Source organism: Camelina sativa, chromosome 6, assembly GCF_030686135.1.
Source record: "Camelina sativa cultivar CO46 ecotype springtype chromosome 6, ASM3068613v1".
NCBI classification, from domain to species: domain Eukaryota; kingdom Viridiplantae; phylum Streptophyta; class Magnoliopsida; order Brassicales; family Brassicaceae; genus Camelina; species Camelina sativa.
This window is the reverse complement of record NC_141885.1, coordinates 22,066,845-22,080,804: the sequence shown is the minus strand read 5'-3', so window position 1 is coordinate 22,080,804 and position 13,960 is coordinate 22,066,845. Positions and strand designations below refer to the sequence as shown.

Here is a 13,960-nt window from a genome sequence, read left to right as displayed (position 1 = left end):
TCTACATTTTAAGATACATATCGCTATATTTTTTTATGATTTTTTAGATTATACAGTATCCATTTGTCATTAAACATTTGTTCAATGATAAGTGGTTAATCAATTGCAGTATTATATTATGTTATGATTAGAGATGTCAAACGGGCATGCCCGCGACCAAACGGACCGACCGTGATGGTCCCGTTTTTCCAGTATCCGCGGCGGACCGGTCCGCAACGGGCGACGGGCAACGTACCATGGCCCATATCCGCCCCGCAAAAATTGACGGTCTAACGGGCATGCCCGCGGGCATTGTCTTCTTCTTCTATTCTACCTCCTTTATTACCTTTTTCTTCTCTGCTACGACATGTTTCTCTCCGTTATGGACTTCTAAAAACCATAAGAATAAAAGCACAATGAGTAACACAAACTATAATACGGAAAAGAAGAGATTTTCTGTGGCTTAGTATTGTAGAACTTGGAATCTCGTAAGAATGACATCAACATAGAGACGCAATAGGATCAGTGAATCTTCATACCCAGATAAATCTTACAATTTAGAAATCAATTAAAATAATAAGGTCGACGAATGACTTCCCTTCCATCATGTAGATCTCCACCTGATATAGAGAAGCAATAGACTTAAAAATCATGAACACAAGGTTTAATCCTAATCTAAATCCTTTGTAATTACCAATATCAGTTTGGTCGTTGCATTCATCAAAGAACACAAGGTTTGGTGATTGTTATTCACATCGTATTTGATTATAATCTTTTTTTTTTATCAAAAAACATCAAAAACAATCTATACTTCTAAATTATAGCTAAGTCAATGAAGATAGATATTTCTAAGTACGCTGTTATCAATCCCAAATCAATGCAGAACTCTAGAATGAACTAATCATAAATGGAAAAAAAGATAAATATATATCGCGAGGTTGTGTTAGTAATTGGCTGGGGAAACTTTGAAAAGGCATTGAGCTTCTTTTCAACATACTCGAACTCAGATACTAAGCTATGGAAATTCCAGTTAGGCTCAGGATCAATACTAATCCCATCAACGTTCTTTGGACAAGGAGGTTCCAAAACTACTCCCCTGCAGAAAGAAAAATTTACATAAAACAACAAGCAACTAATTGTTGACAAACCACTTATGGGAAGCATCATGGAGCTCCTCTGCAATTAAGAGAAACAGAGAGAGAGACAAAGACAAAAAAAAACTTATCTCACATAGTCACATACATGTCGGCATTTCTTCAGCTAGCGTCGGTGACCGGTCTTCACTTCCAATAGCAATTTGCGTCATTCCTTGACAAGTTCGCATAGACCTTTACTCACGATAACTTAAGATTCATCAGATTCATTGAGAAATCGAGTAAAACTGAAACTTGGTGGAAGGAGACAAAAAGAAATTTCGGACTATCCGCATCCCCCGCGGTCGTGAGCGGACAAAATCCGTTTGACCCGCAAACCAAACGGGTCAAGTCCGCGAGACCCGCCAATTTTTGGGCATGAAATTAAAGGCCCAAGCCCGATCCGCTATGATACTTAATGGGCCATGCCCGCAGGCCTTATGCCCAATTGACACCTCTAGTTATGATCTCTTTGCAAGGTTCATGTGTTATCCAAAACTCAAAGAACATAAAAAAAAGTTTATGATGATTAGTTACAGACCTTAACTTGAAAAGAAAAATAAAACAAAGTTTAGTGGATAAATAAATTATGGATAGGTCTTCATGGATTCATTCAAAACAAAGTAAAATTTTCCAAGGTTAGTCTCTTTTCCACCACCAGTTCGGAATGTGCGGCAATAACAAAGTATATTCATACATTAAAATTTATGATTTCCATCCAAGCCTATCCACTTAACTTTGACCACATGTTCATTAACCCTAATTTGTTGACATATGTTTGTTGGACATGAGCACATGTTTTCTTCTGCTATGATATCATTTAGTTTAGTTTGATCGCTACAAATGATAACCATGTGTACATGGTAGCATGGATACCATTGGTGTTTTGTTCATTCATATTTTGCAGGTATAGTATTGTTATTGTGGGGAGAAATAAATAGATAGTGGTAGAATTAGCAGAAAGATCATAGAAAGAAGTTTTTTCATCATCGTGTAGGAGTTAAATTTAAAAATTTTAATTACAAAAATTAGTAACTTGTTTATTATTTTCAGATAGCTTAACATATGTTGTTAATTTCTCGTTAATATATGTTAAATTATGCGACGTTAAGTGGCAGTTACTTTTTTTTTTGGTTTTTTTTTACTTTAATTTTTCTTAAATGTGTAATTCGATTTGTTTTGTAGAAGAGAAAGAACATGCTCTTTCTTTTACCTTTATTTATTTTTTTAGCATTGTACATGTCTTTCTTTTTTGGAAAAGAAACGTATCAATTAACGTGATTTTATTTTTATCGAAACTTTAATAGTTTTTGACGAATAGATTTTTTTACAGTAATTAATAAGTTTGGAAAATAAATAATTTGTAACTGATAAATTTAAAATATTTTTGTGAAAATATATGGTGAAACATGTAAAAATAAATTCATGAGTTATTTAATTGAGAGTGATTTTAGGATTCTTTTAACTAAGATCATGAGAGGTGCAATAGAGTAATTAGGATTTTATAGCACAAATATTATTTGTTTTGATATATTTTGGGAACTAAAAAGTAATAATTCTTTTTTACGGTAAATAAGATATCTGATTTTTTTAAATAAGTTGTGACCGTTTTTTAATTTTGTTTTTAGATTTTTTTTGTTAATTACTAAATTATGAAAATAAAATCTGATGTGGAGAAAGAGACGAGAGAGAGTAGAGAGATTAGAAAGAGTCAAGGAAAATAGATAATTAAATTTAAGAAAAGTATATGAGTAGTAGAAAGTAGGTGTAGTTGTAAATAATTTTGGAGAAAGTGTGTGTGAGTGCAAAATTCTCAATTATATATAAAGTTCTTCATCAAAAAATTTCTGATTATTGTATATAATTAATTAACAATAACAATAATATACACACCCATTAAAAAAAACAGTGATATACACACATACATAACGAAGGTTTATTGTTAAATAATTGAGACACCGACAATAAAATAATTTGTTTTGTTCTTTGCTTTTCAAATTTCCTCGATTCTATAAGGCTACGTGCTCGCTGATATTGAAATAATTTCTCATCAATTAAATAATAAATAAAAATGAGAAAAATGAGAAATGATTCTCAATCGCTGATAAATTGTTAAAAGCTAAATTTCTTTTTTATAATTTAATTTTTAAATAAATGATAATATCGTATTAAATTATTAAAATAATATATACTGAGAGGCTCTCATAGTTTTTAACAATGCAAATGCCAAATGCTCTAAAATTCAACTTAAGAAGCATCTCATTTTTTTTTTTAATTTTGCCAATAAAGTTTAGAATTACAACAACAACAACAACAAAAAAAAAAAAAAAATTGTGTAGAGTCACTGATATCATCAAATTCATAAAAAAAAAGTTCATTAAACATTTTTTTAGTAAACTACATTTTTGAATAAGATATGTCTTTTATAGTGGACGAAAATTTATAAACACTGACAAAAAAATTCAATACATAGATCGTTCAACTTATTATTACACATACAAAAAAATAAACAAATGTATTGCTTAATAATTTTGAGTTGAACAATGTTCTAAAATCTAAAAGTGGGTAAGTGCAATTTAGTTGGTTCAGGTGGAACTACCAAAATACGAAAGTAGGCAGATTAGGGTCACTATACCGGCAATAACCGGATTTTATCAGATTTTATATCTGAATCGATTTCTCCGCTCTTGTTTCTCTGTTCTAACACTTGTCAGTATTGATTTTTTTTTTTTTTTTTCCTCTCTTTGATTTTTCTGGGAACAATGTCTGCGATACTCCAAGGAGCTGGAGCTGGAGCTGCCGCGGCTCTTACGCCGTTTAATTCTATCGATTCCAACAAATTCGTAGCTCCTTCTCGCTCTTCTCTCTCAGGTTTGCCTCCCTCCTTTTTTTGTTTGTTTGCTTCGATTTCGAATTTGGGGAACGATCTGATTTTAGGGATGGTAATTGCTTATTTTTTTATATGAATTTTGGTAAAGATCTTACGAGTTTTGTTGTATGGGGGATTTTTTTTTTTGATGTAGTGAGGAGTAAGAGTTACATTGTGGCTGGATCTGATGATGGGACTAATAAAAGCTTTGGTTCTTCTAGCCTCATAGCTCGTCGTTCTCAGCCGTTGATGATACCAAATGCTGTTACTGCGGTATGTATGTGTTTAATCTTTTTTTGTTGTTGTTGGATTTGTATCTTCTTCTCTTCTTAAGAATCTGTAATGGATCTTTTGATGGGTGGTTCTCGATTCCTGTAGACGAAGGCGGACACTGCTGCCAGTTCCACCTCATTAAAGTCTGGGTATGTTCTGCATTCTTTGTTGTTACTTTCTTACTTATCACCATAACATTGGATGTTAATTGAGGGGAACAAGTTCTCTCTTGTTTGCTAGTTCAGGCTCAGGGATTATCTATAGACTATAGTGCATCAGATATATGATACTGCTTTGACTGGTTAGATTCATCATGTTTGATTATACAAATGCCTTAAGTCTGGTGGTTTCAGATGCGGTCAGTTCTAGATTATGTTTGAATCTATGTTCAAAAGAGCCATACTTGGGGGATCTCCACAAGTGGTAGTTCTCAAATTGATAACATCAAATTTTATTAAGTGATTGCAAAGACTGTGCTTTTCCATTGAAAACGATTAGTTGGACATTCTCAAAGCTGTGCTTTTCCGTGGAAGCTTTTACATTCATGCATTTAGCTACTTTCCTTCCTTCATGAACACATATTCACTTATGCATTTATTGTTCCAAGTAGCACATCTTCTGATCTTGCCTCTATATTCCGTGAGATAAACCTATTTCCATTTCAGAGGCGTATTCCTCTTGCCACAACATAAGCGTAACTAAATTGTAGCTAGAAAAACCTGTGCAGACATGAGCTATTGCTATATGAGGCTCTTCAAGAAGGTCTAGAAGAAGAGATGGACAGAGATCCACATGTATGTGTCATGGGTGAAGACGTAGGCCATTACGGAGGCTCATACAAAGTTACCAAAGGCCTAGCTGACAAGTTCGGCGATCTCAGGGTTCTGGATACTCCAATTTGTGAAAACGCCTTCACCGGTATGGGCATTGGAGCTGCCATGACAGGACTAAGACCTATCATCGAAGGTATGAACATGGGGTTTCTACTTTTAGCTTTCAACCAAATCTCCAACAACTGTGGCATGCTTCACTATACATCTGGTGGTCAATTCACTATCCCGGTTGTAATCCGTGGGCCTGGTGGTGTTGGCCGGCAGCTTGGAGCTGAGCATTCCCAGCGGCTCGAGTCTTACTTCCAGTCAATTCCTGGGATTCAGATGGTGGCTTGCTCAACACCTTACAACGCGAAAGGATTAATGAAAGCGGCGATAAGAAGCGAGAATCCCGTGATTCTGTTTGAACATGTTCTGCTCTATAACCTCAAGGAGAGTATCCCGGACGAAGAATATATCTGTAATCTAGAAGAAGCCGAAATGGTCAGACCCGGTGAACACATCACGATACTGACGTATTCGAGGATGAGGTACTGAATTAAAAAAACTAAAAGCTTTTCTTAGTTGAATTCGAAACAAAATCCAGAACTAATAGAAAACTTGTATCAGGTACCATGTAATGCAGGCTGCAAAGACGCTGGTGAACAAAGGGTATGATCCAGAGGTTATCGACATTAGGTCGCTGAAGCCTTTCGATCTCCACACAATTGGAAACTCCGTGAAGAAGACCCACCGGGTTTTGATTGTAGAGGAATGTATGAGAACGGGAGGAATCGGAGCCAGCTTGACAGCTGCCATAAACGAGAACTTTCACGACTACTTGGATGCTCCTGTGATGTGTTTGTCTTCTCAAGATGTTCCAACTCCATACGCCGGTACATTGGAGGAATGGACGGTTGTTCAACCAGCTCAAATCGTCACTGCCGTCGAACAACTCTGCCAGTAATTTTGTGTTTTTTTTTTTTTTTTTACAGTGACTGTTTTTACGTTTTGTTTTCCTTGGATGAATGAGAGTTAAATATTTCAATTTGAACATTTAAACAATTCTATAGATAACTTCCATATTCACCATACTTTATATTTGACAATAACACATTGTAACAACGTCTTCATCACTTACTCATATTTTACACTAGTCAAAAATTAAAAATCAACAAAATATAATTAAGGTAATTTATTCATAATTCTTTCTTGCCGACGAATATACTGAAAGAAGGAGGGTATAACTGACATTTCTAGTTTGATATTTGACATTTCATAAGCTAACTCTATCGTTGATTGAGGGAAGAGTCGAAAGGGGTGAGATACAGAGTGGGAGGCATTAGAGCGAGAGCGAGAGAGAGAGAGAGAGAGAGAGAGAGATCAGTCAATGGCGGCGATAACAAGCGCGGTGATCGCAATAGCCGGAATAATCTTGGGATGGATAACGATAGAGTTAGCTTGTAAGCCTTGCCTGGAGTCGGGACGTGAAGCTATCGACAGATCTCTAAACCCGGATTACGATCCCGACGACGAAGACGTCATCGACACAACTTCTGGTCTTCGTGCTCCTCTCATCCCAAATACTCCTCCCGATAACTCCGATCCTGATCCCTCCACCTCGATCAAGTCAGTCTGATGCGACCTTTCCTTGAGTTTTCGTTTGTATTTAATTTTTACCATCCTTTGTGATAAACCTCTCTCTCTCTCTCTCTCTCGATTTCTAAAATGTTTGCCAATTTCTCTTGATTTTTGCAATTTTCCATTGGAATGCTTCTGTGTTTTTTTTTTTTTTTGCAAAGTATAATACTATTAAGAAACAATTCGAGATCTATCAATATGATTAAGGTTCGTTCTTATTTTGGGGACGAATTGTGACTTTTCTTTGTTTGATCAGCACGAGGCCCACGAGCACTGTTTCATCCTTTGTGTTACATAAACCATGTGGCTCTCACACATACATAATGAACATTGTATCAAGTTAGTTATTTGAAAGTTGTAGGTTGTGTGGTAGTAGCTGAGTAGATTTGGACTCTTGAGTTTAGTTCAATCGACAGAGAGAACTCGGACCACTGACTGCTACAATTCAGTTGAGTGACGAATAACTTGGATACTCCGAATCGGTTGCAGTGGTGAATTAAGATATTAACAGTTCGGAAATTAATTGTTTCAAAGTGTGATTAAGAACTTAAATCACTACAAAATTGGTTAATTATATGAAATCAGTTTTGCCTTACTTTGTCAAGTTTGAGAAGGCTTCATGGGCTTTTATTAGTACTGGACTCTAAATATTAGAGGCCTTTAACATACCTGTGCTTATAATAATTCCGCTTATTTATCAATCACCAAAATTCAAAATTCTCTCTCTCTCTCTCTCTCTCTCTCTCTCTCTCTCTCTCAATCTAGCAATGGCGCTTTCGGCAGCATTCAAGGAGAGACTCGATCAAATGGAGTTCACCAGAAACCAACGACTCGATCTTCTCCAGGTATCATCATCAATTATGATCCGATCTTATCTTCGTTCCATTGAGTCATCCGAGTTTCAAATGTCGCTAGTGAGTTTTAGAAATTCTCCGAGTCGTATGAAAAATATGAGAAATCCTATGTTCGATCGAGATCTCAGGTTTGATGAACTGTTGCTTTTAATTTCAATTTCGAAAATCAATTTTTCTAGCGAATCATCAATTTTGAAAGTTGTGGATTCAAATTGTTTGATAGGCGGAGAAAGAGTTACAAGTGAACAAATCATAGGTTTTAGCAACGAAGCACCAAAGTATACAATCCATAGAACGCAGATGTTTGATGTTAGACCAAAAAATAGCTTCGCAAAACCTCAAGATCACAGTTCTCAGATCTAACAATGAAGATCTCGATTCCAAATACCAGAACTCTATACATCAATTGAGGTTTGATCATTCTTGGTTTCGTTGATGTTTAATGATATATCAATTAATGCGTTTGATTGATTTTTTTTTATATGGTGTATGGTATTGGATGATGATATAGGACACTGAAGAGCGAGGTTGAAGAGCTGAAAGAGTTAGATGAAGAGAGGGAGAAGTACTACAAGGTGAAGCGCTTAGAGATGAATGAGTTTATGCAAAACGTTATGAGGTTTAGATCAGAGAACGGGTTACAGATCGAGAACCTGAGAAACCGAATCAGGGAGGTAAAGTACTATGGCCACACGTTTAGATGTGAATTATATTAGTCAGTGTCTGGTCTTGGATTTTATTAAGTAATGATTTTTGAGGTTTAATTATGTTTAATCTTTGGATTTCTCAGCTTAAATCAACGTTTGAAGAAATTCATGAGAAGAACAATTATCTGCAGAATACTAGTTAAGGTATGATCAGCTTCTTAATCACCTAATCATCATGAAGAAAGATGTATTGTGGGAATTTCAGAGGAAAGACTTTATATGAATGAGGTAACCGTATGATTGTATGTTATGATGATTATGAATAAGATGAATGAACCAGTGTAGTTAGTTACAGAACAACAGAAAGCAAGCTTCCTTATTGATACACTTCAACCATGTTACCAACATTAGTTAGTCAATCAAGAACATGGTTCCTACAGATTACAAAGTCAAAAGGGGTTTAGGGTTGGATTGAGAAACATGAGTGCACTTAAAGGTGATGAGCCAAGGTTAGGTTCAGTCCTCCAATGGCCTCTTCCATGTCAACCTTGTATCCATTGATTCTCCAGTCAAAGCACTGAACCCATCATTCCAATCTCCCCCAATAAATAAAGTTTTTTTTTTCTTTTTTTTTTTGGTGTGACGATGGCAATTTTATTAAACCGAGAAGACTATAAATCGAACCAAGTAAACCAATAAAAAGCGAAATCGACGTTTTATCTCCACCGAACCGAACCAAAAGAAGAAAAACCATAAACCCTAAAATCCAGCGTCGGCTTGGCGCTGTGAGAGAAATCGAAGCGTAGAGAGAAGAGAGAAGAAGAAGAAGAAGATGAGAGTGAAAAGGCAGAAGAAAAATAGGAGAACGGTGAGATTCTTCACAGTATGTTTCGGATTCCGTCAGCCTTTCAAAGTCCTTTGCGACGGCACTTTCATCCACCATCTTGTTGCTCATGAGATCACCCCCGCCGACACTGTTATCTCCGATCTCCTCGGAGGTTCCGTCAAGCTCTTCACCACCAGGTTTCTTTCTATCTCTCACGATTCCATTGTAAATTTACCCCAGTTTCTTATCATGGAGCTGTTCCATTATCGTAGATGTGTGGTTGCCGAGTTGGAGAAACTGGGTAAAGATTTTTCAGAATCCCTAGAAGCTGCTCAGATGCTCAGTACAGCTACGTAAGCTTCCCCTTCCACCTCATTATATTTAGTTATATAGCTAGAAGAAGGCGTCTCCAACTAGATTGCGTAGTGTGTGATGAATTGGAACATTGTGTAAATTTTTCGATTTGTTTCTTAAAGGCACGAAACTGAGTTTTCTATAAGTGAAATGCATTGATGTTCCACTTAATATATAGTTCCAGGCTATAATGTATTTGATTACTGATATAGATGAGCTCTAATGTATAACAAAAAGTGAGAACTTTTGAAGTTCCAGACCTGAGTTTTGGATAATGTACATGATGTTGAGCTTTGCTTCCCTTTTGAGCTTTTAGATGTGAGCACGAGGAGGCAAAAGCAGCAGATGAGTGTTTGTCAGAAGTTATAGGTTTACAAAACACCGAGCATTTCTTTCTCGGAACTCAGGACGCTGACTTTAGGAGAAAGCTTCAGCAGGTTAGTTTGATGAGCAGATGATGGATATGTTTCTTTTGAGGGTTTAGATGTTTGAATACTAATCTCCGTGTGTTATTAATTCCTCTTTCAGGAGTCTATTGTTCCTCTTGTGTTTGGTCTAAGGAACATACTACTGATCGATCAACCTTCTGATTTCCAACGTGAGACTGCCAAAGACTCTGAAAAGAGGCGCTTAAATATGACCGACACAGAAAAAAGATTGTTGGCGAAACGGACTTCGAAAATCGTAGCTTCTAATAGAGGAGAAGGAACGATTGCAAATGAAGAATGGGGGATGCCTCGAGTTATTTCTACAAAAAATCCACTTGGTGTGAAAGATAGACCTCAATTCAAAAGGAATAGAGCTAAGGTAATGTACAATCTCTTCACAATATTTGTACTTTATAAGGATTCATTGTCCTGTGTCTTAGATGAAGTAGCAGGGGAGAAACTAACATTGTTGTCTCAAAACTCTACAGGGTCCAAATCCACTTTCATGCATGAAAAAGAAGAAGGACAACAATACAGAGAGACGTCAACCCAAATCTAAAGCCGAGTCTAACACTGGAGCACAAAAGGTAATATAGAGAGATTTGGCAGCCTTGTGTTTACAAATAAGAGGTTGCAGGTGTTTACTATTCGATCTTTATCTTGTGTTTCCAGGAAAAGAAAGAAGGCGAGAGTGATGCAAAAAAGAGGACAAGAAAACGATCGAAAAAAGAAAAATCTGGTCCGGAGAGTACCGACTGAAACAGAGGATGTTAACATTGTATTAAACCACTCACCAAGAATTTGGTGCTTGTCTTTAAACGTTATGTTTTACTACTGCATACTAAAAATTTTGATCACCAGTCGCTCTATAGTTTTAGACACATTGCTTTCTCTCGTCTCCTTTATCCACATCTCACGCAAGAAGCTAAAAGAGACTCCATCACTCAAACAAAGAAGCTAATACGCCAAGTCGCCAACCGTTTGTTTGTTTAACAAATAAAACGGCCAAAAAAATATGAAGCAAACAAAACAACGACGAGCTTTTATTCTTAAGTTCAAAGCAAACAAAAGTTCTTGAGTGGCCAGAATTTGGATGCTTCCATACAAATATTGTATATATGTTTATCGAATTTACTTAAGAATTTGGCTACCATAATCATCATTGAACTTGTCGTAAAGATGGGCGTGCAGATGAGCGGATGGTCGAGTGTTGCTCAGAGCTCGATCAATATCTTCTGGTAGGATAGGTCCAATTTTTGGCAACTCTGCAACACAAAAACAAAATAATGTCAGAGATTTTTGGCAACTATGCCAATGACGGATTGTATTCAAAAGTGAGTTTACCCTCTTCAGGCACAATATCTTCTCTGTCTTCTAAAATAGCTAGTGTGCGTCTTAATGGTTGCATCGCAGCTTCCTTACAAAGTATTCGAATGTCCGAACCAGAGTAACCCTCAGATTTCTCAACCAGCACATCATGAGGCAATGGCTCATCGCCTGGTTGTGACGGCAAGAGCATCTCGAACATTCCTCTTCTTGCTTCCGGATCCGGTAAAGGTACAAGAATCTAATGATTTCACTAGTTGAGGCCAAAACAAAGGAGAAACATAGAAGAAGCATTTTCATTCAATGAGGTAAAAAAGGAAAAGGATACTCTTTTCTCTAGACGCCGGAGCATAGCTGCATCTAGTTCCCAGGGGAGATTTGTTGCTGCTAAAACAAACACAAGCTCATTCGTTTTCTGTAACCCATCCATCTGCAAAATTTGAACCAAGAAAAACATCAGTTTATTACTGATGGTTCGGCAAGATATATAACTTTGTAAGACAGTCTTGTGCATTTTACCTGAATGAGAAGCTCGGTTTTGAGACGCCTGCTTGCTTCATGTTCACTGCGGCCTTCACCACCACGTTGGCTTATGATTGCATCTATTTCATCAAGAAATATCGTTGAAGGTGCGTGATGCCTAGCTAGGTCGAACAGAACTCTTATCAACTTCTCAGAATCACCTGAAAAATATCAAAACGCATATAGAAATGCCTAAGTTTTATTACTCAACAGGATCCAACCCTTTCATGGTTAAGAACAAATAAAGGTGAAGAAGAGTTCACCTCTCCATTTGCTAACAACAGATGAGGCTGAGATATTGAAGAATGTTGTATTGCACTCTGTAGCAACAGCCTTTGCAAGCATAGTCTGCAGAAGATGAAGTAAGAATGTTATGCATAGTTAGTTTTCAATCTGACGCTGCATCAAAAAAGAAAATGTTTTTTATGATCAAGAACTGTTAAAGTAGGCTCAAGATATTGGCTAAAAGTTTAGTGAGGTAAGTGTTCATATAAATTTGAAAATGACGAGCTCATTGGAGGCTGTAAAGGGAGTAAGAAGTCCAAAGTAGATAGAATCATCGCACCTTTCCAGTACCAGGTGGACCAAAAAGAAGAATTCCTTTCCATGGAGTTAGTAGACCATTAAAGTACCTGAATGAGAAGCTGGGGTTAAAGCACCAAAACAAACTGGAAGCTATTGGACATTGGCATATATGGCTTAGTTAGTAATGAAAGACATACGTGGGATATTTTATAGGCATCACCACAGCTTCTTTGAGCAATTTTTTGGCATTCTCTAAACCCTTGATGCTTTCCCACTTGATATTTGGATTCCCACGGATGATATCCCTAAACACACACCAATTCACTCAGAAACAAAAACACAAGAACATAATGCCAAGAGCAAAAATGTATCAGTACCAAACACCGGAATGACTTACCTACTCAAACTCTCTGCAAGGGTACGAGTTTCAGCAGATTCAAAAGGTGGAAACATGGACTTTTTCCTGCAGAATAACATTAAAGAGAGTGCTTTCTATAGAGGGATGAAAGGTAATAGATTATGTAGTATTGTTTTCTTATGCTAAACATTGCTCAGATCATAAAGAAACCATAGATCTTACGGCTTCTCACGAATCGCATTGCCATTGGCCAAGCCTGTGTTACCCTCCTGCAATCATCATAAAGCTTAAAACTTTGATCATCTTGGGACAAAGAAGACAAATCATATACTGCTTTAAGCACTTCCGAGAGGTTTCAGGAAGCTGATAAAAGAATGCAAAGATCACCTGAGCTGAGTTGATAACTTGGGAAGAGTTGTTGTTGTTGGCATCAGCATCATTAGTGTTGGAGGATCCATCTTGTGGTAGGTTCTTGTTGGAATCTCCTTCGGGCAGCTTCTTCCTCCCAAACTTGGCATCATAAAACGTTTTAAATTCCTAATAAATACATAGATTTTCTTGAACAGATCGATCAATTCTCCAAGCTCATTGCTTTGAATTCAGAGAAATCGAAACAGGTTCGTTGAATGTTCACTTTATAAACAGGGGCCATTGAAAGTGACCATTTTTCGCATCAGAAACACACACAAAAATCTCTTTTTTTTTTTTAATTCGAAAAATTAAGTTCAAAACAGGTCTAAGCCAAATTCCTCGGTTTCTCCGGTGGTCTAAGAAAAAAATGAACTTATTTATTTATAGAAAAATGGAAGCGACATTGAAGTGTTTGACTTCGATTTGGATCATTCAACTACTAACTGTATATGTGAAAGTAAGGCAATGATAGAGAAAGAGAGAAAGAGAGTTTGAGTTTACCAGAAAGCTCCAGCGAGTTAGAGAAGGCTCATCATCAGTCGCCATCTTTGGGAGAGATCTCTGAAGCTCAAGAAGAGGAGAGAAGAGGAGAAGGAAACAAGAAAGATATGTGTGATGGGATGGTGAGGGTTGAACAACAACAGCTCAGTCTCTCTCTCTTTGCAATACATCAAGAAACAGGCACGTGCTGCACAGTTGGACAATACATTACAGTATATGTGGTTGTTAAATAAGAAAAGAAAAAAATCTCTAACTCTTTCATTCCTATAACATGGTGGAAACACATTTGCAAATCAGATCCGTAGATTCTCTGTTTTGTACTTTTGTAATAAAATTGCGTACCAAATTTACCTTTTCTTATTGATTTACACTTTTTTATAAATAAAATATTGATTTAAACTTTTAGCATTTTTTCTATTATTTTTAGTTAGAATTAATACGCTAAAAATACTTTAAATTTTGTTTATATATATATATATATATATATATTAGCAAAACAAT

General features: G+C 36.5%; 3 protein-coding genes, 1 non-coding gene and 1 pseudogene across 7 annotated transcripts; 4 read left to right on the top strand and 1 right to left on the bottom strand.

Annotated features, from left to right (window-relative positions):
- Positions 1-3,627: 3,627 nt before the first annotated feature.
- LOC104792212 (pyruvate dehydrogenase E1 component subunit beta-3, chloroplastic) lies at positions 3,628-6,160 on the top strand. 2 transcript variants are annotated; one of them, XM_010518305.3, is made up of 5 exons: positions 3,628-3,983; positions 4,136-4,254; positions 4,360-4,403; positions 4,982-5,617; positions 5,697-6,160. In XM_010518305.3, the coding sequence occupies exons 1-5, from the start codon at positions 3,875-3,877 to the stop codon at positions 6,031-6,033; spliced, it is 1,245 nt and encodes a 414-aa protein (XP_010516607.1). In that variant the 5' UTR covers positions 3,628-3,874; the 3' UTR covers positions 6,034-6,160. The 2 variants fall into 2 exon arrangements, with proteins under 2 accessions (XP_010516607.1, XP_087310560.1); XM_087454434.1 differs by lacking the exon at positions 3,628-3,983 and having other exon boundaries at positions 4,159-4,254; positions 4,964-5,617.
- A 30-nt stretch (positions 6,161-6,190) lies between these two features.
- Positions 6,191-6,946, top strand: LOC109133504 (outer envelope membrane protein 7). Its single transcript, XR_015559766.1, has one exon. It is a non-coding gene; the product is annotated as an outer envelope membrane protein 7 (transcript).
- A 461-nt stretch (positions 6,947-7,407) lies between these two features.
- On the top strand, positions 7,408-8,958 carry LOC104792210 (uncharacterized; annotated as a pseudogene). The gene is made up of 5 exons (XR_015559765.1): positions 7,408-7,552; positions 7,785-7,972; positions 8,073-8,235; positions 8,352-8,412; positions 8,879-8,958. The product of XR_015559765.1 is annotated as an uncharacterized LOC104792210 (transcript).
- On the top strand, positions 8,622-10,676 carry LOC104792211 (uncharacterized). Its single transcript, XM_010518304.3, has 6 exons — positions 8,622-9,231; positions 9,307-9,387; positions 9,705-9,825; positions 9,917-10,195; positions 10,305-10,403; positions 10,489-10,676. The coding sequence occupies exons 1-6, from the start codon at positions 9,041-9,043 to the stop codon at positions 10,573-10,575; spliced, it is 858 nt and encodes a 285-aa protein (XP_010516606.2). The 5' UTR covers positions 8,622-9,040; the 3' UTR covers positions 10,576-10,676.
- Positions 10,677-10,832: 156 nt separating this feature from the next.
- On the bottom strand, positions 10,833-13,762 carry LOC104792209 (uncharacterized). 2 transcript variants are annotated; one of them, XM_010518301.3, is made up of 11 exons: positions 13,460-13,762; positions 12,935-13,057; positions 12,770-12,816; positions 12,587-12,652; positions 12,387-12,494; positions 12,230-12,296; positions 11,928-12,012; positions 11,662-11,825; positions 11,471-11,572; positions 11,161-11,383; positions 10,833-11,081 (listed from the first exon to the last, which is right to left on the bottom strand). In XM_010518301.3, exons 1-11 carry the CDS (start codon positions 13,502-13,504, stop codon positions 10,948-10,950), a joined length of 1,164 nt encoding a protein of 387 aa, XP_010516603.1. In that variant the 5' UTR covers positions 13,505-13,762; the 3' UTR covers positions 10,833-10,947. The 2 variants fall into 2 exon arrangements, with proteins under 2 accessions (XP_010516603.1, XP_010516602.1); XM_010518300.3 differs by having other exon boundaries at positions 12,935-13,084; positions 13,460-13,754.
- Between the last annotated feature and the right edge of the window lie 198 nt (positions 13,763-13,960).

Coding starts and splice junctions, on each gene's coding strand:
- LOC104792209 (XM_010518300.3), bottom strand. CDS start 13,504: ATGGCGACTGATGATGAGCCTTCTCTAACTCGCTGGAGCTTTCTG. Junction 12,495..12,586: donor CTTGCAGAGAGTTTGAGTAG/GTAAGTCATTCC, acceptor GTGTGTGTTTAG/GGATATCATCCGTGGGAATC. Junction 11,573..11,661: donor AAACCGAGCTTCTCATTCAG/GTAAAATGCACA, acceptor CAAATTTTGCAG/ATGGATGGGTTACAGAAAAC.
- LOC104792212 (XM_010518305.3), top strand. CDS start 3,875: ATGTCTGCGATACTCCAAGGAGCTGGAGCTGGAGCTGCCGCGGCTCTT. Junction 3,984..4,135: donor TTCTCGCTCTTCTCTCTCAG/GTTTGCCTCCCT, acceptor TTTTTGATGTAG/TGAGGAGTAAGAGTTACATT. Junction 4,255..4,359: donor TACCAAATGCTGTTACTGCG/GTATGTATGTGT, acceptor CGATTCCTGTAG/ACGAAGGCGGACACTGCTGC.
- LOC104792211 (XM_010518304.3), top strand. CDS start 9,041: ATGAGAGTGAAAAGGCAGAAGAAAAATAGGAGAACGGTGAGATTCTTC. Junction 10,196..10,304: donor TCAAAAGGAATAGAGCTAAG/GTAATGTACAAT, acceptor AAAACTCTACAG/GGTCCAAATCCACTTTCATG. Junction 10,404..10,488: donor CTAACACTGGAGCACAAAAG/GTAATATAGAGA, acceptor TTGTGTTTCCAG/GAAAAGAAAGAAGGCGAGAG.